The sequence below is a fragment of the Euphorbia lathyris genome, chromosome 4 (genome assembly GCF_963576675.1).
Source record: "Euphorbia lathyris chromosome 4, ddEupLath1.1, whole genome shotgun sequence".
Lineage (NCBI taxonomy): Eukaryota > Viridiplantae > Streptophyta > Magnoliopsida > Malpighiales > Euphorbiaceae > Euphorbia > Euphorbia lathyris.
Window position 1 is genome coordinate 54,323,822 of NC_088913.1, and position 25,485 is coordinate 54,349,306.

Genomic DNA, 25,485 nt, shown 5'->3' on the forward strand with positions numbered 1-25,485 from the left:
CATTAGATGATGATTAACTTTGACAAAGTAAGCTTATCCAATAGTAGAAAAAACAAAGTAAAAATTACTTTGTTAAAAACAAAATAAGCATAGAAGACACCAAAATATATATATATATATATAATATAAAGACAAGACATGTCATGTTGGAGTTGGGTTTTTGAGATAAATTCCAAGCCTCAACTCATTATATGTGCGGACTTGAGCATGTTCCAACTAGATCAGGTCAATTCTTAAATATACATGTCAAGTCCAATCTATAAAAAGTGGGACTGGACGGATTGAACGAGTCAGCGGACTCATGAATATGTCTATTATTTATCTATCTCTTTCTTTCTTTTTCCAGAATATTGCTCCATTAACTTTTTTAAGGAAAAAACGAATATATCAATGCAAATCAAAGTACAAAGCTGGACAAATAAAATATGGTGGTTTATACGACCATTCTGTAAATTATGGTATAGAAGAGGCAGCTCTAACTAGTTCATGAGCCACACCATTCGCAGAACAGCCAACAAACTTGACATTAGCGTCATTAAAAGGAGAAAGTAAAGATTTACAATCCTCTAAAATAAGGTCATATACTGACCGAAAAGGAGCTTGCCTAAGATGCTCAACTACTGTTACTGCATCAGTCTCAACCAAATAATTATTCAAACCATAATTATTTAGCCAACTAAGAGCATCTCAAATCCCCACAACTTCTGCATGTCTAGCCAAATAATTACCTAACAATAACTTCGAAAAAGCCCTACTATTACGCAACACAACCGTCAAACCAAGTAAACATGATCCCAAAATAATTGATGTGTCAATGTTAAGCTTTACGGACATCTTAGGAGGAATAGCCCAACGCAAAACAGAATCAGACTGTAATCAACTCATTGTTGATATAAATTGTGAGATTTGAGCTGAGCGTCTTGCCATTACTTTATACCCGAACAAATAAGACGGAACATAACAAGTGGTGAATTTCCAAACCCTTTTTAAACAAACCATTTCTTTCCGACTAGATGCCCCACAAAACTATGGCCTGCATTCCTATTTAGCACCCCTCTCAAACTCGCAATCTGCCAAACACTAAAGAATGTACACACCCAAAAACTATATGCAAAAGACTTTCAAGTTCCACACCACATAAAGCACACAGAGGATTAAAATTAACATACCTCTAAACAAGAGCTTCAGCTGTAGAAATAACTTCATCCAGGCTCTCCAAATAAAATTTCAAACCTTAGGAGAAACGTTTAGTGCCCATAACTGCTTTCAAATCCAACTAATTGCACCAGGTTGTATGTTACAAAGTCATTTATGTGCACTAAACACTAAATAATTATCGTCATGCTCAAACCTCCAATACCAACCATCTTGATCAATTGAAGAAGATAAAGGAATGCTAAGAATATTAGCTTGATCACCAGAATTAAACACATCTCTAATAACATCTACATCCCACCTCCTTTCTCCTACAATGAAAAGCAAAGAAACACTCCCCGTAGAAATTGAAGGGGGAATTTTAGTGGTTGGTTTTCCACTCAGTGCACGCAACAACTAAGGATCCATCTCGATTTGTAAATTGTTACCTAGTGTATAGAATAGTGACGCTAGCAAGTGTACTAGGTCAAATGTAGTAAGAGTAAGCCAATTGTCATATTTCTCAGGGATTGAGAGCGAAAATAAGTGATATGCTACCTTTAAACAGCTAGTTGAATCATCTTAAAAGTGGGGTTTTTTTAGTTTCTTTAAGCATGAACAGTAAAATTAACAAAGAACAGTTGGTTGAATACAAATTGGTTAAAACACAAGCCTAACACGTACTTAGCACATGTAGTTGCATCATATTTCATTCCTAATCATATTAGAATGCTCTTAAGTACGATGGTCCAGAGTTTCTTTCACTCTATTCATGAAGATCGGGCCTCCCTATTTCCAAAGATCCTAAGAAAATTTCATAATTAAGTCTCCTTATGTTACAAACATTCAAGCACTAAGAGATAGGAAGCATTTTACTTAGTAAGATCCCGTGAACTCATCATTTTTGTCTCCATCCATGAATAAGCAAGTAAGAAGGCAGTTCCACATGATAAAAGCACCCTCGCGTCATTTTATCATATTCAAGTATTGAGAGATCAATTATATGCAGTAAATACACCTTCAAACAATCATTTAAGATAAACATTCTAAAATTAACTATATACTTTTATTTAAATAAATAAACAAAATTTATTTATTTTGGACTAACAATTGTCTCCCTCTTTTGTTCATAAATGAATAGCAAAAAATAAAATTTATGCATAAAAGAATGGTTTTATTAAATATCATATTTTTTCTTTTTCTAATAAAAATAATAGGATCAGAATCCTGCATGATTTTTTAGAATTTTAAATCCCTTAAAACTCTCAATTTTTTTTACCAACTGCAGTTCTTCTTCATCTCTTACGCTTCTTTCTTTTGTTTCTGCCATATTTCTTCTCTTAAAAGTTAGCAAATATTCAGAATCAAGCTCTTAAATTTTCAATCATGGGTATACAAACTCTCTTTTCTTTTTCTTTGCTGATTTTCTATTTTGTGTTAATTCTACCATATATAGAATCATGTTTATTATGTTTTGATAACTTGTCGGATTTAATTCGATGGTCCTCATCGTAGTTACCTGCAAAACAAAATCGGAGACAGGATCTCCGGAAAAACTCTCCGACGATCAAGTCAGTTTTATGTGGAAGGCTAGTAGATTGATAATAGTATTGATGGGAAAAATGTCAACTTACCTCCCCCATTTGCTTTCATGTCTCTTTTATAAGTATCTCTAGGTAACCGCCGAGGGCGGTTACTCTTTCTATGCCACGTCCCTTACGTGGCCACCAATGTGGTTTCGTTTGTTTGAGTGGGAGGTTTAATGCACTGTTAGGATTTCGGAGCGGTTATCCGCTTTACCCGCTTCCTTTATTAGGAGCCCATTTGATCTGGAACCATGGGCCTAAGTATAGGTTGGGCCCGTGTTTATGATTCGGCCCGGTTTGGCTTCGCGGATCATCACATGCCTCCCCCTTAGTTTGGCAAGAGCCCTTTAGGGTCTTTTCATATGCTATAGGCAACTCTTCGTCTTTGTCTGGATATTCAAAATTCGAAAGTGGTTCTTTCGTTCTCCGTCATTTCTTCTCCGGCGTCAACATCTTTGCGTTCGTTCTTCTCTATATTCTTTCTCACATGTAAGTTTTCCTCTTCTGTAACTTGCAGCTCGTTCAACTATTTCTTATTTCTGTTCGTTCCCTTCCCTGATATGTCGAACCCTGAACTTGATTTCGCACCTTTCGACGAAAATTACGATCGCGAGGTGTCTCACGAGGTCGAGGAGATGGTTGATGAAGTTTCAACTAGCTCTCCTAGGTCGGACTCTCATCCCGCCGATTTTCTCCATTTGGCGAATACAACTGATGAGGGCCTAGGTTTCGACCCCAAGAAGTTGATTCCACCACTCGTCCCAACTCCCCGTTTATTACCGAAAAAGGATAGGTCCGGAAGCTTAGTTTGTCGCGAGACGATTGACGACTTGCGGGAGCAGTATCCTTGGCTTCAAGGCCTGGAGACAAGCATTCCCGGGGAAAATAGAGGGCCTGGCGACTACCCAAAGGGTTACTTTACCATTTTTGTCGCCCAGATTATCTGTGGTTTCACTTATCCGCTGGCGGATGAGATTGCTTCCATCCTTGGTGGTTATAGAATCGCACCTGGACAACTGCATCCCAATGGATGGGCCGACTTAACCCTATATAAGTTTTTGGCGGATTGTCTGGAGGTTCCCCTCTTGCTCAAGATTTTCTCCAAGCTTCATCATTTCAAGAGTTCGGGGGAGTACTTTACTTTCATCCGACAGAGCGGTTACTACGGCTTTGATGAGAAGTCGAACAAAATCCGTGAGTGGGATAAGTCCTATTTCTTCATTAAGTTCCATGAAGGGAATCCAAACTTTCTGCGCTGCTGGGGCCGACCCAATGTAAAGAGTTTGAACTTTGGTTATCCCAGCCAGGAAGAATCCGCTATCATAAAGTTCTTGAAGAGTACTCCTCCCTTTGTATGGACATATGATCAGGCATTCCATATGCTAAGAAGCCGAGTAGCGATTGCCTACCGCGAGGGAGATCGCGTTATCTATATCCCTTATCGCGTTTTTGTACAAGGTACTATTAACTTATTTCCAAGTTGATGATTTCTTTTAACCCTTTGCAGGGGTGATCCTTTATCTCAACTCGCTGCAGATCGGGAAGCGAAAGCCCTGGCAAGAAGGAAGAAGCGGATGGTAGGAACAACTTCTGTTGCAGGGGCGAATTCTCCTGTGGGGGCGACTTCTGTTGAGGCGGCTTCCCCCATAATTGCTTCTGTTTCACAGGGCCCCGCTTCTGTTTCTGAGGAGCTTCCCTTAAATAGGAAGCGGAAGAGTAATGTGGATGTGGAGTCTTCTCGCCCTAGGAAGAAGAATACCTCCGTATCCTTGCCTGTCGTTGGTACATCTACATCCACTCCATCCAAAGCCAAGGGCGGTACCCCATTTCATGAGGTATAATAATTTATTCGCACTTCTTGCGTTATTTATTTTCTCTTATCAGTTTTCGCTGTTCTCCTGACCCTTCTCTTTGTGTATCCATAGCCGATTCCTGATATCAGCGGATGGTGGACCAGAACCTTTGGTAAAGCCGTGAGCTTTTCCTGTAGGGACATTGTTTCTTCCATATGCAATGTCCTTGGGTGACTTCCCTCTGCTTCTCACGTGCGCGAACAGGTGCCGCTTCCGACTGCCATGGAGGGGATTGAGAAGCGTGCTATAGAGGTATATTGCTTTCTACTCATGTTCCATCCCTCAAATGCATGTCTCCATTCGCTCTTTTTATTCACGTATCGTCCTATATGCAGATCATCAATTTCGCGGAGGGTGCTCTCTGCAGGGATGCTGAACGAGCTAGAGAGCTGGAAAGCCTTGGCACTGAATTGGCGACTCAGAAGTCGCTTTTTGATGATGTCCAAGGCAAAGTAAAGGCCCTTGAAGGTGCTTGTCAGAAGGCCATCAGCGAGAAGGAGGAAGCTCTCAAATCCCTCCAGGCTAAGTCCGATGAGCTTCAGAAGGTTATTGATGATCTGAATTCGTCCAAGGAAGCTTTGGAGATGCAAAAGAGGAGGGCCGAGGAGATCACCGCTGAAGATGGTGCTCGCATCTATTGGTATGGAGAGCGGATTCATGCGGCCTATGAGCATGGACATCCAGATTATGTACTTAATCGCCCCAAGGTTCCCATTCCTGAAAAGGATTTAGCTAAAAAATGGGACAAGTTGGAGGCCGAGGATGCCGATATGGATGAGGTACTTCTCCTAGATTGGCAGAGTTTTCATGACTCTCCAATTAGCTATGAGATCCCAAATCAGAACGTAGAAGGAGGGGTACCACAAGATGTTTCTCACGTTGAACAAGAGGTACCTCGCTCCGATGCGGTTACTGATTTGACTGTTGGGGATTCGCTTGAAGCAGATCACCCCACAGGAGAAGATGAAGGAGCCGCTGAAGGCGAAGGGGGCAATAGAGGCGAAGGAGAAGAAACTGTAGTATAATTTTATTTATATCCGAACTGTTGTATGTAACAAACTGCCAGTATATATATCAACTTAGCGACTTTGCCGCCGCTTTTACATATATGCGCAATTATTGTTTTATTCTTCTTCGCTTTAATGTCGGTTATTTTCGTATGCGACCCTTGCCTCTTGCCGACTTCATACTTGTAATTTGTCGTAGTTAGTTTTTTTTTCATTAGGGTGGCCAGACCCTTTTTGCAATTTTTTGAGTACTCATTTATTCGCTTAATTTTATGCCTTATAATTTTTCAAATAATCATAAGGTTAACCATAAGGTTTTGCGAGTGATGCGTAATCATGCATCTGCCTTTCTTTTGTAGGCAACACATTTATGTGTTTAAGGTTAACCATAAGGTTTTGCGAATGATGCGTAATCATGTATCCGCCTTTCTTTTGTAGGCAACACATTTATGTGTTTGTATTAGCAGTTTGAAAAGGACCTGCATTCAGCCGTAGCATACAGAATAATTGTAACCAATGAACCTCTTTATTGATAAAGAAAAAAGACTTCTTGTTACATGGGTACCTAAACTGTGTGGGATCAAAGCCTCATTAAAACCTTTTATCAGAAAACCCAGTGGGAAAAAACTCATAAAAGGAAAAAGAGTACTCGTCATTTCCCTGAACTACTCGACCTGTTTATATAGGCGTAGATTCTCTAGATTCCAGGTGCGCGGGAGCTTTTTGCCGCTCATTTCTTCTATTTCAAAAGTTGATGGTCCCAACTTCTTGGATACCCTGTAAGGCCCGATCCAGTTGATGCCTAATTTTCCTTTGCCTTCTCTGGACTGTATTTTATCTGCTTTTTTCAAGACCAAGTCGCTCTCATTGATTATCACCTTTCGCACCCTTCTGTCATGATACTTCTTGATTCTATTGCGATATACTGCCATTCGCATGTAAGCTTTTTCCCTTCGTTCTTCAACAGAATCCAATGCATCTCTAATGTTGATAGGATTTTGGGTGTCGCAGTAATAAATTACCCGATCTGTAGGCGATTTGATTTCAACAGGTAGGACTGCTTCGGCTCCATAAACCAGCGAGAAAGGTGTTTCGCCTGTTGCTGCCTTTACAGAGGTTCTGTATGCCCATAACATATGAGGTATCTCATCCGCCCAACCTGTTTTCTTATCACCTAGTCGCTTCTTGATTCCCTGAATCATGGCCCTGTTGGTAACCTCTGTCATACCATTCGACTGGGGATGATTTACGGAAGAAAAATGATTCTTGATCCCCATGCTTTCGCAATATGCTTTGAACTTGACACAGTTGAATTGGGTGCCATTGTCGGTTATAAGCGTTTGTGGGATTCCAAACCGCATGATAATGTTCTCTCGTAAGAACTCGATCATTCGCTCAGGTGTTTGAGCGATTACTGCCTCCGCTTCTACCCATTTGCTGAAGTGGTCAACTGCGACTATCAAGTACTTCCTTTTCTTTTTTGTTTCTGGGAACGGACCCACTATATCGATTCCCCATGTCGCGAATGGCCACGCCGTCATTATAGTGACTTGTTCGGCTCCGGGAACATGCTTTTCATTTGCATGGATTTGACAGCTGTGACATCCCGCTACCATCTTCTGGGAATCCTCCCCCACCTTTGGCCAATAATAACCCATCAATTTGACTTTTCTTGCCAACGCCGCGGATGCTTCATGTGCGCCACAAATTCCTTCATGGAGTTCTCGCAGCACGTAGTCTCCTTCATTGCGACTAATACATTTCAACCATGGACATGTATATGATTTTCGGTATAAAGTTCCATCCCGAATTGAGTATCTTGCTGACTGCCCGAGTAGCTTTCTAGCTAAACTTTTATCAACCGGCAAATCTCCATGTTCTAGATAGTGGCGGATGGGCATCTGCCAATCTTCATCGTCCTCTAGCTCTTCGATGACCATAATCTGATCGGCTTTGAATGCTGGTGACGACCTTATTTCCAAATTACATGCCTTTTGACTCCATGGGTCTCTACTCGCGGCTGCCTTTGCCAACCCATCAGCCTTTGTGTTCTGGCCTCTTGGAACATGCACCATCTCCCAGACGACTCCTTTATGTGTTAACTCCTGCGTCAATCTGCCGACAACCTGATGGTACTTGACCAGATCCTCCTGTTTCACCAGATAATTTTTTATGATCTGATTTATCATAAGCTTAGAGTCGCTGTAGATTACCACTCTTTCCGGCATAAGTTCATTAAACAACTTCAATCCGCATATCATTGCTTCATACTCCGCGGCATTGTTGGTAGTTTTGAATGTTAACCGTGCCGCATAGTACAAGCGAATAACATCTGGACCCTTGATGGCGACTCCTACTCCAGCTCCATCTGTGGATAATGCCCCATCTGTGAACATACTCCACTCTTCTTTTTGTGCCTTTGGACATTCGTCTTCATCCCATGTGAACTCATTCACGAAATCAGCAAGTACTTGACTTTTTAGAGCTGGTCTTCCTTCGTAGCGAATATCGAACTCTCCCAAGCGAATTGACCACTCCATTAATCGGCCGGATGCGTCAGGTTTCTGTAGTACCTTTCGCATTGGAATCCCAGTTCTCACAATGATAGTATGCGCCTAAAAGTATGGCTTTAACCTAGCCGCCGTGGTTATCACCGCGAGGGCCATTTTGTCTAACCTCGAATATCGAAGTTCTGCGTCCTTCAAGACTTTACTCATGTAGTACACCGGATATTGTTGCCCTTCTTCTTCTCGTACCATTACGGTGCATATCGCCGTGCTGGTGACGGATACATAAAGAAATAAATCTTCTCCATCCTCTGGCCTGCTCATTAAGGGCGGATAACATAGTAGTCGTTTTATACCCTCGAATGCTTCTTGACAATCTGGTGTCCATTCAAAGGACTTAGATTTTTTGATGGCATTGTAGAAAGGTAGACATCTTCTAGCCGAGCATGATATGAACCGCCCTAATGCCACCAACCGCCCATTGAGTCGCTGTACTTCTCTTATATTCCTTGGTGTCTTCATCTCCATCACTGCTTTAACCTTCTCAGGATTCGCCTCAACTCCCTTGCCACTAACAATGAAACCCAGGAACTTCCCCGCTCTTGCTCCAAACGTGCATTTCTCTGGGTTCAATTTGAGGCCATATTTGATCAGCACTTCCAGGATTTCTTTAATATCCTGCGGGTGGTCTTGCATCTTCTTGCTTTTAATGATCATGTCATCTACATAAATCGAGAAGTTCTCGCCTGATTTGTCTGAAAATATTTTGTTCATCATCCGTTGATAGGTTGTTCCAGCATTTTTCAGTCCAAAGGGCATCACCTTGAAGCAATAAGTTGCCTGATGAGTTATGAATGACGTCTTGATCTCATCCGCCTTCTCCATTGGTATCTGGTGGTAACTGGATTTCACATCGGTGAACGATAAAGCTTCAAATCCCGCAGTCCCATCTACCAATATATCAATGTTAGGTAGCGGATACATATCCTTCGGACAAGCTTTATTCAGATCTTTGAAGTCTACGCACATTCTGTACGTTCCATTTGGCTTTTTGACTAGCACCACATTGGCTAGCCACTCCGGATAGGTGACTTCTCGAATTGCATCTGATTTTAGCAAATCCGCCACTGCTTTTTCAATCGCCTTCTGCCTCTCTGGAGCATGTCCTCTCTTTTTCTGTCGCACTAGGGTTGCACTTTTGTCCACATTCAAACGGTGTGTCGCTATTTCTGGGCTTATCCCCTTCAGCACTTCATTTGGAGCGGCGAATGCCGACTCGCACTAGATCAACACATCGGTAATGGCTTTCTTCGTTTCCTCTGTAAGTCCTGCTGCTATCCGTACATTCTTGTCATTTGAGATGGCGAATAGTTCTGTTTCTCCTAACGCTTCAGCCGGCAACTTCTCATCAACTTTATCCTCTTCATCTGGCTTTGGTTCAAGTGACAATGTATAAGCTTGTTGAGATATAAGTTGATCTCCCTCAACAACGACTCGCCCTTGGTGTGTTGGCAAATGCAATGTCAAATGCTTCATTGAAATGAGCGACTCCGTTTCCGATAGGAACGGACGCCCCAGGATTATATTATAAGCCAATGGGAGATCAACAATTGCGAATTCCAGATCACCTCGCCATTTTAGATTTTTATCGCCCATTTCTGTCTCCAACACCACCTGTCCACTTGTTTGAGATGATTGACCTCCAAAACCAGTTACATCCATGAACGTATGTTCTACTCGCTCGTCGTTGATTCCCAATTTGTTGAATGCAGTTCGAGTAATAACATTGCAAGAACTGCCTGTATCGATAAGGACCCGCTTAACATCCCATCCTTCAATGGCCACCGTAATCACCAACGCATCTGCATGCGGCTCCGTGATTCGCGCAAATGAGTAATTAAGGGCATCCTCCCTACTCGTGTTGCTTTTTCGCTGTTCACGGCGAGCCCTTTTTGTTGGAGGCTCATAGATCCCGCCTGCTATCACGTTAATCACTCCTTTTTTCTGCTTCTTTTCTGGTCTTACTTCTACCTCACGCGGAAGTGTTACCTTTTCATCCATCGTTTCTTTTCTAATGAATTGACTCAGTTTGCCTCTCTCAATAAGCTTTTCAATCTCCCTCTTCAATTCGTAGCAATCGTTCGTGTCATGGCCATTCAATCTGTGGAACCTGCAATATTTGTTAGGATATCGCCCCAAACTAGTTCGACCTTTCGTCTCAGGAAACTGCACATCTTTCTTCAGGGGGTTCTTTTCAATCCAAAGTAACACCTCATGGCGAGTCGTATTCAATGGCGTTTGATATCCTCCTCCCTGGAAGGAGCGATCGCCCTTTCGAACAAAATTACCCTTGGACTGGGTTTGATGTTGATGGCGCCGATTGTCCGAAGCGGATCTAGTGGCATCTCTTTCTCGCCGGGTTTGAGCTCTATGTTCCCTGTTGACATGAACTCCTTTGCTATCTTCATGAGTTCGGCCACTGTGCGTGGCTTGTTGCGGATGATTTCCTCCCGTATGCTCCAATCTGTGGTTCCATCCGCCATTATGTTGCGGATGCTCACGATATCCGGGTTCTGTAGCCGCACCAGAATATCATTGAAGGCTATAACAAATTCCCTTAGGGAATTGTAATTTCTCTGTTTGATCTCTTTCAGCTGTCTATCCGTCAAATCTGCTGCTTTACAGCCTACGAACTTTGCACAGAAATCACGACTGTATTGAGTCCAGTTGTGAATAGATTCAGTAGGTAGAGACCGAAACCAATCGGATGCTGCACCACCCAAAGTGGTCGAGAACAATCGGCAAATTATGCTTTCGCTTGCTCCTGCAACATCCATCAATTCCCTATAGTTTCTGACATGTGCCTCAGGATCAGAATTTGGATCCCCATAGTATTTAGGTATCGCCGGCGCTTTTATTCTGTGATCTGGAATAAACTCCCGCAACGACGGGGCAAAAGGCGAATCACTCTGCACCACTGCTCTCGCCCTAGGTGTGTACCCCATTCGCTCCATCATGCTTCGCAGTTGATCCTCCAATTCAGTATTGGGTTCCCACCGAACTTCTTCCATCCCCTGCTGGTGAATTCTGGGTGACATCCACCCGCCATACTGTGTTGACATTTGTTCTCGCTGCGGGTCTAACCGCTGTCCAGTTATAGGATCAAAGTTCCAAGTGTACTCCCGCCCAGACATATTCATTCCAGACGTCATCAACTCTGAATGTCTATGGACAAAGGGCTCCGTTTGTTGTAGCGAAAGAATTCCTTGCCTTCCTGACATCGGCTGGGATGTTTGCCAGGTCGGATGGATCGTCATAATAGGATCTTGGTGCGAGTAGTTGTCTGGATGGCTGTGTGGGTTCATGCGACTACTCTGACCCATCCGATTTGTCTCTCGAGATGGCTGCGGAAGCGCAGATATGGCAGGAATAGTCGGTGATTGTGTCGAGATGACAACGGGTTCTTGAGGAGAAGCCGCTACGGCGGTATTGTGATCAGCGATTGCAGTTAACAAACTAATCATTCGATCTCCCGCCGCTTGGCTCATATTCGAAGCCAAGACTTGTCCTGCCATCTGTATGAAATCGCTATTGGACATCTCCCTCTCGGTTTGCACTTGGACCTCCAATAATGGACTCAACTATCCCGAAGGATTCGACGAGCTGGGTACCACAGGTTGTGTACTCGCAGGCTGCGAATTCACAGTCCGTGGACCCCTTGAGTTCATACTAGTTGATCTGGTTGTAACTCCGGTCGTTCGTGATGGTTCTGATATTTTCTTTGTGTACCTTTACCCAGATGTTGGTAAAAAAGGTCCACGATCACCGCACCAATGATAACTTGTCGGATTTAATTCGATGGTCCTCGTCGTAGTTACCTGCAAAACAAAACCGGAGACAGGATCTCCGGGAAAACTCTCCGACGATCAAGTCAGTTTTATGTGGAAGGCTAGTAGATTGATAATAGTATTGATGGGAAAAATATCAACTTACCTCCCCCATTTGCTTTCATGTCTCTTTTATACGTATCTCTAGGTAACCGCCGAGGGCGGTTACTCTTTCTATGCCACGTCCCTTACGTGGCCACCAACGTGGTTTCGTTTGTTTGAGTGGGAGGTTTAATGCCCTGTTAGGACTTCGGAGCGGTTATCCGCTTTACCCGCTTCCTTTATTAGGAGCCCATTTGATCTGGAACCATGGGCCTAAGTATAGGTTGGGCCCGTGTTTATGATTCGGCCCGGTTTGGCTTCGCGGATCATCATGTTTATTGAACAATTGATGGACTGAAATGGAATTTAGGATAAGAATTTTAGGGGGCGTTTGGTTTGGAGTCTTTAGGAATGGGAATGGGAATGGGAGGGTTTTATTCCCTTTGTTCTTGTTTGTTTACAAAAAAAACTCATTCCCTTTACCCACTTTAGGTTAAGCCATTATCCCACTTTAGGTTAAGCCATTACCTCATGCCCTCTAAGGAATTGAATTCCCTTTACCCCCATTCCCTTTCCTAAACATATCCAAACACATAGGGGAATTAATGGTTATTCCTTTTCTTTCCTTTAGTTTCCCTTTCCTGATTCCTTTTCCCTTACCCCTTGTGAACCAAACGCCCTCTTAGAATTACCAATTGATCTCAAATTAATTGGGTAATTATATTATTATTATGATATAATCAAAATTATGACTGTTTTTGTCCAAAAATGTTTAATATTATATTTCAAAAAAATTGTAACAACTATTTTCTTCACAAGCTACATCTTATCCATCCTTTAATGAAAACAACGTGTCCATCATTTAAAGAAATAATTTTTATATATCAAATATTGTTTTTAGAATTTTGACAAAAAGTAAACCACGGTCATTTATCTGAAAATTAGTGAAACCACAGGGGTTTTATTTGAACTTTACCCAATTTTTTATGGATAGAATATCTTGAAATAAAAAAGCTAACATACAAATAGGTAACAACAGATCCTAAGAAAAGTAAATTTAATCTCTCCCAATAATTTTAGGCAAAACTTTTTTTATTATCTTTTTATTGCTTGATTCAAGATTTGTTGAGAATCTTTTAGATGGATTCACTCTTAGTTATATATACTAAAATTAGACTTTAACTTAAAATCTCTCAATTAAACAATTTGAATGTAATTAATAAAAATATAAGGTTATTTGAAATTTTTGAAAATTGGCGAGCATAGTTGAAATTTTCAGCCTGAGTACATAGATGTATTAGGCCATATAAATTGTGTGCCCCCAAAAGACAAGCTTTGACTAAACCACAATTTGCAGCACTTTTCTTAGACATTACACCTACCCAACTATTTAGTGTGTATATATATAAATAAGTACATGCATCATATGTTTCAAAAAAAAAAAAAAAGTACATGCATCATAATTCTTCCGGGTTAATTACAAAAAAGGATCAAATGGGAGGTCTATTTACATATTTAACCCATTTACTCAACCTACTACATATTTAGACTGATTTTGTGTGACTTTCCCATAATACCCTCAATATTTACGCGCGTCTCGCTCCTTCACATCTGACTTCGCAGATTCCATATTATGCGAAGCCTGCGAAACTAATGTTTGGGTTTACCTGATGAATTTAATTAGCATATGTGAAGCCTGCGAAGTTAATGTTTGGTTTACTTGATGAATTTCATTAGCATATGCAAAGCCTGCGAAGCTAAAGTTTGGTTTACTTGATGAATTTAATTCGCATATGCGAAGCCTGGATGTGTTTTGTAGCTCATTCGCGAAGTGGTACATAACAAAAAATGGCAAACAACAACGGATTCTAACATTAAAATCATAACATTATCAAAATTTACAACAAGATTGCCACAATAACAACATTAAAATCATAACATTATCAAAATTTACAACAATATTGCCACAATAAACTCCTAACAAAGCATTTCAAAGTGAACCTAACTAATCTGGTACCAATTTTGAAGCGGATGAGTAATTTTGGTGTGCACCGTGAGACACATCCATCCCAAAAGGTCTGGACTTCCATTTCTCATCCCAAAAGGTCTGGAAGTCCATACCTTTTGGGATGAGAAATGGAAGTACAGACCTTTTGGGATGGATGTGTCTCACGCTGCACACCAAGATTACTCATCCGCTTCAAAATTGGTACCAGATTAATTAGGTTCACTTTGAAGTGTTGTTGGGATGGACATGTCCCATGGTGCACACCAAGATTGACACAATCTCTCCTAACCAACCATTTTAGGAGTGAATGTGGCAATCTTGAGGGAAGTTAATCCCTATACAGGAAGGAAAGTCATCTTCCCTGCAGCCCAGTACGCCACCTTCCAGAAATGGATGTTACGTATTCAACCACCTTCAAAAAATTAATCGTGTTAGGCAGAGAGAAAGACGATTTTGGCTTCGCGAAATGAGGATTAGCGAAACATGCGAATGTAAATGTGCAGGGAAAGAGGTGATTTTACTTCGCTAATCGATGTTTTCGTGAGGTATGCGAGGTCTGAAACGTGACGATCTACGTCGCATGTCGATGCTTTCGCGAAGTCTATGAGTCAAAACATGAACTTTTCTACTCGCAGACTTTGCAAAATAATCGATTCGCGAAGCAGATCCACACCTTTCAGGCTCTTTCTCTTCGCAGATCTTCGCGAAATCATAGATTCACGAAGTAGATCGTCACGTTTTAAGCTTTTTCTCTTCACAAAGCTTCACGAAATCATCGATTCATGAAGTGTATTCATGAAAAAACGCAGAAAAAACAACAGATACTTACATTTTTCGCGCCTTTCACCCTTAAAAGCGACAATAACAATATGATAAACTGGGAAAAACGAAGGAAATAACGTAGAATAACCATTTCTTTGATGGCAACAAGAAGAACGAAACCAAGTAACGAGCATGAACCATGGCTTCGTTTTCTAGGATTGGGAAGTTGCAGAATCAAGAGATGAAAAGAGGAAAAAGAAAAATTCACTGTGATTTGGCGAAATGGTGCAGATTTCGTGCAATTTAAAGAAACAAAGGAAGATCAAAATTCTTGAAATCATTAATGGAGGAGCCAACCTTTTGCGTAACCAAGGAGATGGGGGGGGAGCGGTCGTTCGCGTTGTGGGGAAGTAGGAAGGTTAGGGGTATTATGGAAAAGTCACACAAAATCAGTCTAGATATGTAGTAGGTTGAGTAAATGGGTTAAATATATAAATGCACCTCCCATTTGACCTACTTTTGTAATTTTCCCTAATTCATTCCCTAGCAGAATTCAATATATTAAAATAATAATTTTCACTTCCGTAATATATTTGATAGAAATCTATACATAGTATAAAACAGTAATAATGGAGCTGAGGTATCACTTTTTTTTACTAATAAAAAATAAAAAATAAAAAATATAATATATAATATATTAATTTTAATTATATTATTATATTTATCTATAAAAAGATTATTTTATCCGTACTATATTTAAGAGTTATACAGAATTTAAATTAATCCCTAAAATTTCTCTAATTCCCTGCATATCTATATATAATATAAAACAATAACGATGGAGCATTATATGGCGCCTGAATGTCCCTGAACGGATCTGCTGCTTTCTATGGATCGTCTTGCACGAAGGTTTACTGTGTAATGATCGACGAGTTCGACGGCATATCTCCGCTAACTCGAGTTGTTCGGTTTGTGGAGAAAGAGAGACACAGCTTCATGTGCTAAGGGACTGCGACTGTGCGATTTATTTATGGAAGCAGCTCATGCCCAGCGTTTATCATAGTATGTTTTTCAGATCTCCTTTTTCGGATTGGTTTAACACGAACATCTTATGCACTAGCAAAGTAAATGGGGTGGAGTGGAACATTGTTTTTGCTCTTTGTTTATGGTGGATTTGGAAATGGAGAAACGTTTGGGTGTTTGAGGGAAAGGAAGCGGGAGTGTCAAAGGTGGATTTTGTGGTTTCTAAAGCAAAGGAAGTGAAAAGAGTTGACGAGCTACTGATGATGAAACAGCCTTGGGTCAGAATTGAGAAATGGATAACTTGGAAGCCTCCCAAGATGAATTGGGTAAAATTAAATACGGATGGGGCGAGTAAAGGTAATCCCGGTTTCGCTTCGGCGGGAGGTCTGATCCGGGACCATAATGGCGCATGGTTGTGAGGCTTCGCGGTAAATATCGGAATATGCACGGCAATACTGGCAGAGTTATGGGGACTCTATTTTGGACTTGTGCTTGCTTGGGATAAAGGCTATCGCAAGGTGATTATTGAACTGGATTCAAGGTCAGCTCTGTTATTTATGAAAAATTCAGTGGGAACTAATCATCCGCTCTCTTGGCTCATCCTCAAATGTGTGGAGTTAAGGGATAAGGCTTGGGATATCCGGTTCGTTCATACGTTTCGAGAAGGGAATCAGGCAGCTGACTGGCTGGCGAACTACGCAGGTGCATTATCTTTGGGCTATCACGAGTGTGGTAGGCCTCCTGCAGGCCTCCAGGATATACTCTTCGCCGATAATAGTGGCCGAGCACTATCACGAAGAGTCTTAGATATTTAGTCTTTAGTTGCTTATCTCATGTTTAGTTTTTTATTTTTTGCTGCTCTTCTTCTGCTGTTTATGGGCTCCTAGCCTTCCAACATTACCAAAAAAAAAAGTAACGATGAAGCTGAGGTGTCACTTCCTCATTTTTTACTGATAAAAAATATAATATAATATATAATATATAATACATTAATTTTAATTATATTATTATATTTATCTATAAAAAGATTATTTAAAGTAAATGTGAAAATAAAATAATAATATTTGATTTATATAGCACCTTTATATCATTAATTGTAATTATTAGATTATATTTTTATTAATATTTATATGTTAAGATGAATCCGTGCATCGCACGAGCCAAAACCTAGTACATGTATAAAAACAATAGGAGATTTCGGATTTGAAATTCTAAATTTTGATTGATTGGTATAGTATAATAAAATTTCTAAAAAAAAAAAAACAAAACGAATACGAAAACAACAACGTACCTAAAGAACGATGGAGGAAGAGAAATTGGAGTAAAAATTAGGAGAAAAGGGGATAGACCACACTGGACCTCCGACCCTGAAATTGAAATTGAAACTACAGCCAATGCCATGAAGCTATCTCTTTGCAATGCCATTCTAAATGAAATGAAACGCATTTTATATGATGATCACAAATATATATATTAGAAAAATCATGATGTGCATTTGGTTTTATACCATTCATAGTTCTCTAAAACTCTTTCATTTATTTAGATCTATATTGCAACTTTTTTCTTTAATTCACATTTATCTACTTACCAAGAAAAGTTTTCATCAAAAGTATTCTATTAACTTTTACACCAAAAACATACTATTGTTTTAAACAAAACACTATATATGCAAATACATTTTATCATACTAAATCAAACCGGATATCACACTATCATAAAACATGTGAAAGAGCATAAAAAAACATGTCATCCTAAATCAAACCTGATATATCATAAAAAAAAGGATCATAGAAAGAGCATATGTGGACTAAGGAGGATGGCTTTCAAAAGCATAACTGTCAAGTGCCCCAATCATATAATAAAGTCTGAATGTATGATCTCCTATTCCATATTCCCCGTCGGGATAAACAGAAGGAACAATGTTTCCCAAAGGTAACCAAAATGAATACACCATTGAGGTACTACCATGTGAAGGTCTACTAAAATATAGGGTACCCTTTAAGGTAGCTATAAATACAAGGTACGGTGCCTTAAGGTATTCACTAACTAATTCCTCTTTCAACTACGTACTCTAAAGCTCATTTTTCTCAAGATCATCACTAACTTAAGCATTAAAGCATGGACACCAGGCTCTGGCCTCTCCTCTATCTATTCTTTTATCTTATTTGAAGTGATCCATCAGGTCCTACCAGTTCAATTTGGAAGTCCAGACATCAAGTGGTACAGTGAGACTGGAAAGAACAAAAGTGCATTATGACTCAGATAAGTAGTTTTTTTATTCATCTAGTGATAAAGCCAGTCTCCGAATAGAGGCCTGGTGGATGCAAGTAAAACTTGATAGAGCCTTTGTATATTACTCTAGTATTGGACCAACAAATTGAAGGATGCTTGGGATCCCTTGATCATGATCATCGCAGGTTAATGGATGAAATTACAAAGAATTCCATTTGAAATGTAGGCTTTGTTCAAGAATCAATGAACGCCCTAAGAGCGGGCCATGTTATTGGAGGTAGTAAGGGTAGCTAACAAACAAACGAATAAGCGTTATTCCATAGCCTGCTCTACTAGACATTATATCATCCATACTTGTCCTAGAAAGAGAGATTGGTTTGCATATTTTCAATATGATGCTTCACGAAGAAGATCTAGAGAAAAGGAATCCAATCATATACAACAAAGAAATCACCATTCACGAACATCTCCTAGACAACACCATGGCCTCAACGAATCCATATATGTATAATAGTTTAGAAGAATGTATATTATCTTTTCCAAAAAAAAAAAATTATATTATGAGCTGTTTGTTTTTTTTTTAACCGAAAGAAACTGTTTCTTAATTTATAATACAAAAGATTTGATTTTGTTACAATTAAAACTTACAAATATAACTTCATGTGGGTAAATTACATACGTGGTGTACAACCTTTATCCATTTTCACACTTTGGTGTACAACCTTCAATTTTGCACACTAAAGTGTACAATCTTTTGGTGACCTCCCACTAAAGTGTACATCAGGTAATTGTGACCAGTCAACCCGAAGTCAACGTGTCACCTCAGCAATTTAACTTTTCTAAAATAAAAAATTAACCTAATTAATATAAAATTACTTTTATACCCTTTTATAACACAATCTTCTTCAACCTCCAACCTTATTTTCTTTCTAGTCCATTTTCAAAAATTATTTCTCTCTTCAACCTCCATCCTTATTTTCTTTCTACTCCATTTTCAAAAATTATTTCTCTCTCTAACTCTAATCTCTCTCATTCTCTCTCTAACTCTAATCTCTCTCATTCTCTCTCTAATTAGATGAGGATAATTGTAGAATTTCTTGATTATCATTTATTTTTTCTAGAAAAGCAAAAAGGATATAATCTCACACTTGACGAACTCAATCCTTCAACTGTGAAATTGTGGAAGTTGTGACTTCCTACATAGTAATTCAATATTTTATTGAACCTCTCCTTCTTTTCATCACTTGCTCTCCTCCATTAATTTCATCTTCCAGCAACAACCACCGATGGAACCTCCGAACCTTTCACTATGGCTTCTGATTTTGAAGTTCCATCTAACTCATTCTCTACACAAATTGCAGCTTCGTCTCTATTGTCACAAGTGTACCATCAGCAAGTGTACAACCAGCAACAACATTGTCCATATCCTCACTAGTTCCAGATTATACAGTTGCCTCTCCATTGTTCGATGAAATGTCCGTTCCAGAAACCACAAACTTCGAATCAGAACTGGGCTTTCCCACCGCGCCAATCACCTTCCGACCTCTCTCTGAACACTCGAAACACTTAGCAAGGTCACTATCAGACTCTACACTAGCCAGAACACTCTCCCTATCAGGATGCAAAGATGGATCAAGAGCAAAAACGGAATCAGGTACACATACCTCCTACGATCGCAAAATTACTTCGAATTAAACGACCCCTCTCGCTTGTACCCAAAGATCTTCAGGCCATCATCATTAAGAAATCTATATTTTAGTGTGAATATTTAGGAAGCAGATGAGTAAAGGGAATTTTGAGCTTGCAAGGTCAATTTAGTGGAAAATTTCCCCCTTTTTCATGAATTATTTGTTGAGAGAGATAAGAGTTAGAGAGAGAAATAATTTTTGAATATAGAGTAGAAAGAAAATAAGGGGTTGAAGAGAGAGAAATAATTTTTGAAAATGGAGTAGAAAGAAAATAAGGCGGGAGGTTGAAGAAGATGATGTTATAAGAGGGTATAAAAATAATTTTATATTAATTGGGTTAATTTTTTATTTTTAGAAAAATTAAATTGTTGAGGTGGCGCGTTGACTTCAGATTGACCGGTCACAATTACCTGCTGTACACTTTAGTGGGAAGTCACCAAAAGATTGTACACTTTAGTGTGCAAAATTGAAAGTTGTACACCAAATTGTAAAAATGAGTAAAAGTTGTACACCACGTATGTAATTTACCCAACTTCATGTTTGATCAATACACTAAATTTACTTCCAATTTTATTTGTTAGAATTATAATTAATTTTTTTTAATATATATATTCGTTGGACGGATCAGACTATGTTTGGGAATTTCTTTTTAACCCAGCCTGTCCCGATCCCGATGTGAATATAATACGGGTCAGGCTAGGTTTGGACAATGTAAATATATGACAAGCCCGATTAACCCGGCTCGAGCTCGACCCTGCCCACCCCATAAACAGGTCTAAAATTTATCAATTTGATTTTTCACTTCTAGTGCAAATTTGTATTTTATTATTATCAGCTTCATAGCTATAACCACGACCATATCCACTTCCACAATTATGTTCACGACCGTGACCACATCTACTGCTACTATTTTCATTGTATGATGTTGCGTTCACTTCTGAAAAATCAGTCGATCTAGTAGGATAAGACTTGTGGTTTTTCATTAAAAGCTCATTATTTTGTTTTGCTATAAGTAGACAATAAATGAATTCAGAATACTTTTTGAAGACTTTCTCTTTATAATGCCACTACAGGAGCACATTAGATGTATGAAAAGTAGAGAAAGTTTTACTCCAACATAATTTCATTAGTAATATCATCTCCACTTAATTTTAATTGAGATAGTCTTAAATGCGACAGAATTATATTCTGTTACCGATTTAAAATATTGTAATCTTATTTGCATCATGTCATAGCGAGCTTTTAGTATTAGGACTAACTTTTGGCGGTCATATCTTTCTTTTAAATTTTTCCAAAGAACAAAATGATCTTTAATATTCAGATATTCACATTTATAAGATTTGACATGACTAAAATACCATATAAATAATTGCATTGGAAATAAGATTATAATATGAAACAAATTAAAAATTGATTTAGAATTTATCTGATATTAAATAGATGAACAAATTCGAGTAGATATTAATCGACTGAGAAAATTCGTGTCAAAATTAATTGGATGAATAAATTCATGCTGAAATTAACTGAACATGTAAACTCGTATTAATAACGTGTTATGAAATAAATAAAAATATAGTTTGTAATGGAATAATAACAATGGAGAGAAAGTAAATATATTTTCTTTTTGTATTTTCACTTTTATTTCACTCTTACATAAAAAAAAAATTGTATTTATATTTATATTTAGGCTTAATGCTTCTCCAGTCCCCTTAACTTATCCAAATTTGTCATTTTACCCCTCCAACTCATCGAATGTCCTATTTACCCCCTTAACTCCATAAAAATGGTATTTCTCACCTCCTTAACTTGTCCAAATTTGTCATTTTACCCCTTCTCAACTCATTAAATATCCTATTTACCCCCTTAACTCCATAAAAGTGGTATTTCTCACCACTTATGATCCTATTTACCCTCTTAACTCCATAAAAATGGTATTTCTTATCCATTTATAGTAGTAAAAAAAGTTGAAAAGAGAAAGAACGAATAAAAAATACAAATAACAAGAACATTAATATAACCAAGTTAATGTACCAAAATAGGCCTATGATTTTTGGAGAAGTATCAATTTAGGTTCCACTTACAAAATAACATAAATATAGGTTTAACGTTTAAAAAAGTTATCAATTTACGCTTCGATAACGAATTGTAAGGGGTGAAAAATACAACTTTTATAAAGTTCAGGGGTAAATATAACATTTTATGAGTTTGAGGGATAAATGGACAAGTTGAGGGGGTGAGAAATACCACTTTTATGGAGTTAAGGGGGTAAATAAGTCATTCGATAAGTTGAGGGGTAAAGTGACCAATTTAGATAAATTAAGGTGGTTGGGGAAGCATTATGCCTTTATATTTATAGATTCATGAATATATAAGTTACATAAAACTATAAATTATGGAGTTAATATTTACAATATTTTCTAATTTTAGAGTTATAATAGTTACATCATTGATTAATGGGTAATTAATTTATTAGTCCCTGTATTTTGACAAAACACACTGTTTAGTCCCTGTATTTTAAAAAACACATGGTAAGGTCCCTAACTTTTTTCTCAGTGAACTGTTTAGTCCTTCCATCTGTTTGTTAGATTTTTTACCGTTTATGACTTCGGAAATGACTAAATTACCCTTTACTATTTACCTTCAAACTTCAGAAGAGGAAATCCAATTTAGAAAAAGAAGCTATTTATATGGAGAACAAGAAAAAAAACAGACCCAATGTTTACGAATTTGAACGATTAAGAAGAAAATCAAGAAGAAGAATAGTCAAAGTTGATTTCAGATGCATTAGAGTTTAAAGGAAAAGAAAATAAAGGTAAAGAAGAATGCAAATCCAAATTGACTAATAGAATCTTCATGAGAGTCTAACGGCAGAGACTAAACAGTTCACCGAGAAAAACATTAGGGACTAAACAGTTCATCAAGAAAAATGTTAAGGACTTTACCGTGTGTTTTTAAAAATACAGAGACTAAACAGTGTGTTTTATCAAAATATAGGGACTAATAAATTAATTACCCTTGATTAATTGATAACAATAATAACCAATTTCGAATTTTACTTTTAAAAAAGAAAGGTGGGAAAGAAAATAATGAATATACATAAGTAAAAGGCAATATATATAGTCTTACCAAAAAAAAAAAAGGCAATATATATAGACCCACCAACGGATTATGACCGTTGTCGATCGCTCTCTCTATCTGCCACTGCCACGCCTCATAATTTCATTATTACCTACAAAATAATAGACCTTTTATCCAATAGCAACAGGATGCATATTCATTATCCTAATTTCTACTGCATCTAATAATTTCTCTAGCCCCCACACTTACCATTTTTTCAAAAAATTAAAAGTAAACCAATAGCTTTCTAGCCGTTGAGCAGAATAGAAATTCCTGTCTCTCGATCAAAAGCACTCTCAGTCCTTTCCTCTAATCCTCTGCTTAAAAGATCCTTTATTTATCTGTTATCAAACAAATTCAGACTTTGAATTCGGGGAAGATATGAAGGGGGTGAAAGGGAAATTGTTGAAGAAGCTGAAATCAATTAAGCCAATTGGTTACTTGAAGCCGGATCGAGTTCTTCATGTGAATGCTTCAGATGGGTTTGTCGAAACTTTCCAAATTAATTCAGTTTTTAAATTACCTCAAACCCTATTCATGTCTAAAGAATTATCAGATCAAGGAAGAAAGGCTCTGAATCAAGAACCTGATGTCATTGACGTAGAAGAGCTTATGCGAGATCTTGAAGAAGAAGAAGAAAATGAGGAAATGGAGGTCGATTCTGATGAAAATGTCGATAAAGAGAACATCGGTCCGCCCCCAATAATGAAGAAAGGAAGCGAGATAAACATGGAGAATTCAGTGAGAAAAGTGGAGATGATCAACAGCAACTCCATCAATGATCAAAAACCATTGTCAGAGAGAGACATCTTGTCTTTCCGGCGACCGGATTTGAATTCAGGTACCCTTTTCGATCCGAACCTCCTTGCTGCATTTGAAGAAGCAGTGAAAGAGCATGCTAGGATGAGTGAAGCAGAGAAACAAGCAAGATCAATTGAGCAAAATAAGAAAGCGAGAATTGAGGAGGAAGAACCTCCATTGAAAACCAGAAGAATCGAGGAAGAAGAGGAAGAGGAAAAAGACCCTCTGTTAGGGTTTGAAGAGAAGTGTCCTCCAGGGGGTAGTGATTCAGTAATTCTGTACACAACAACGCTTAGAGGGATAAGAAAAACGTTCGAGGAATGCAACAGCATCCGGTTCCTATTGGAGAGTTTTGGGGTAATATACTTTGAGAGAGATGTATCAATGCACATAGAATACAAGGAAGAGCTATGGGAGGTTTTAGAAGGGAAGATAATGCCACCAAGGCTATTCATAAAGGGAAGATACATTGGTGGAGCAGATCAAGTTTTGAGATTACATGAATCTGGTCATTTCAGAGTCCTTTTTGAAGGAATCCCAATTGATAGATCGAAAGGACCCTGCGAAAGTTGTGCTGGTTTTCGGTTTGTGGTTTGTTTCAAATGCAATGGAAGTCATAGGATCATTCAAGATAATGGCTTTTCAACAGATTGCGTTAATTGTAATGAAAATGGTCTTTTAATCTGTCCTCTTTGTTGCTGACTCTGTCTGTATATGCATATACTTTATTTCTTTCTTGAAGAATCTGAATTTCGTTTTCTTCTTTCAAATGCAATTTTTGTGCCAGATTGTTAGTTCAACTTATTGAATTTATTGATCTTGTTCTTGTAGATTCAATTGTTCATTAACATTATGCTATTTTTCTCCCTATTATGCTTGACTTTTGTTCATCTTCCATATTCTTATAAGACAGATACTCAAGTTACATCTAGTCCAACTCAAAATTATTTGGATAATCCACAATTAGTGTGTGATGAGCGTGTACTTAAACCCAACATGATACCTCTCCAAGAGATATATTTCCATATTCTCAACTTGTTGAGATTGTTTCCCAAATTCTCTTTGGCTTTCAGAAATTTTTACTTAAGCTCCGTCATCTCTACAGCAAGTGCAGTTCGTATATCATCCATCTCCTTCTGCATCGTTTCTAGATTTTGCCCAAATCGACGAGAAACTTCATCCACTAACAGTTGGTACTGGGGTCCAGTTGCGGCTGACATCCAGACTCTTGAGTGGATTCTTCTCTGTTGTTTATGTGGACTTCTGACTGAATAGGATTTGATTCTGCCATCTTTGAATTGTCTGATTTGTTACGTGTTTTGTTCGAGGTCCACGCTTACCACACTAATGATATCTGAGTATGTGAACTTGTAATGGAGAGTGTGAATGTCTTGTTGAATCTTCATGGCTTAACCTGTAAAACAGAACCGAGGGTCATAAAGGGGCGATAGTCCGGTGAACCCGCTCCGATGTGACTAGTTGAAGAGTAGGACTAGTTGTAAGTTGTAGCATTAACGTATCGTAAGATGTGACTATACCTGCTTATTTATAAGGTCTGACTGAACTCCTCGTCTTCTAGGAAACCTTTTAGTACTAGGACTCTTTCTCCTATTAGTGTCTATTTTAAGGAGGAGTCCTCCCTGATATGGAGTCTTCGACCTAACCATATGTGACTTTCCTTTAGAGGGGAAACATGCCATGTAAGCTTCTTTGATTGATCTGAAGGTTCCAATTGGGACATGGTGGTTAATCAAAAGGCTCATAAGGTGCCACATGTCTGATTCGTTTTATACGATATCATATGTCCCACCGCCTTCTCTTCTGAACTCTTGCCGGGT

The 25,485-nt window shown here is 38.6% G+C and overlaps 1 protein-coding gene across 1 annotated transcript; it reads left to right on the top strand.

The window, feature by feature from the left end:
* The first annotated feature begins 23,094 nt into the window (after positions 1-23,094).
* On the top strand, positions 23,095-24,477 carry LOC136226794 (uncharacterized protein At3g28850-like). The gene has a single exon (XM_066015446.1). It carries the CDS (start codon positions 23,228-23,230, stop codon positions 24,347-24,349), a length of 1,122 nt encoding a protein of 373 aa, XP_065871518.1. The 5' UTR covers positions 23,095-23,227; the 3' UTR covers positions 24,350-24,477.
* The last annotated feature ends 1,008 nt before the right edge of the window (positions 24,478-25,485 follow it).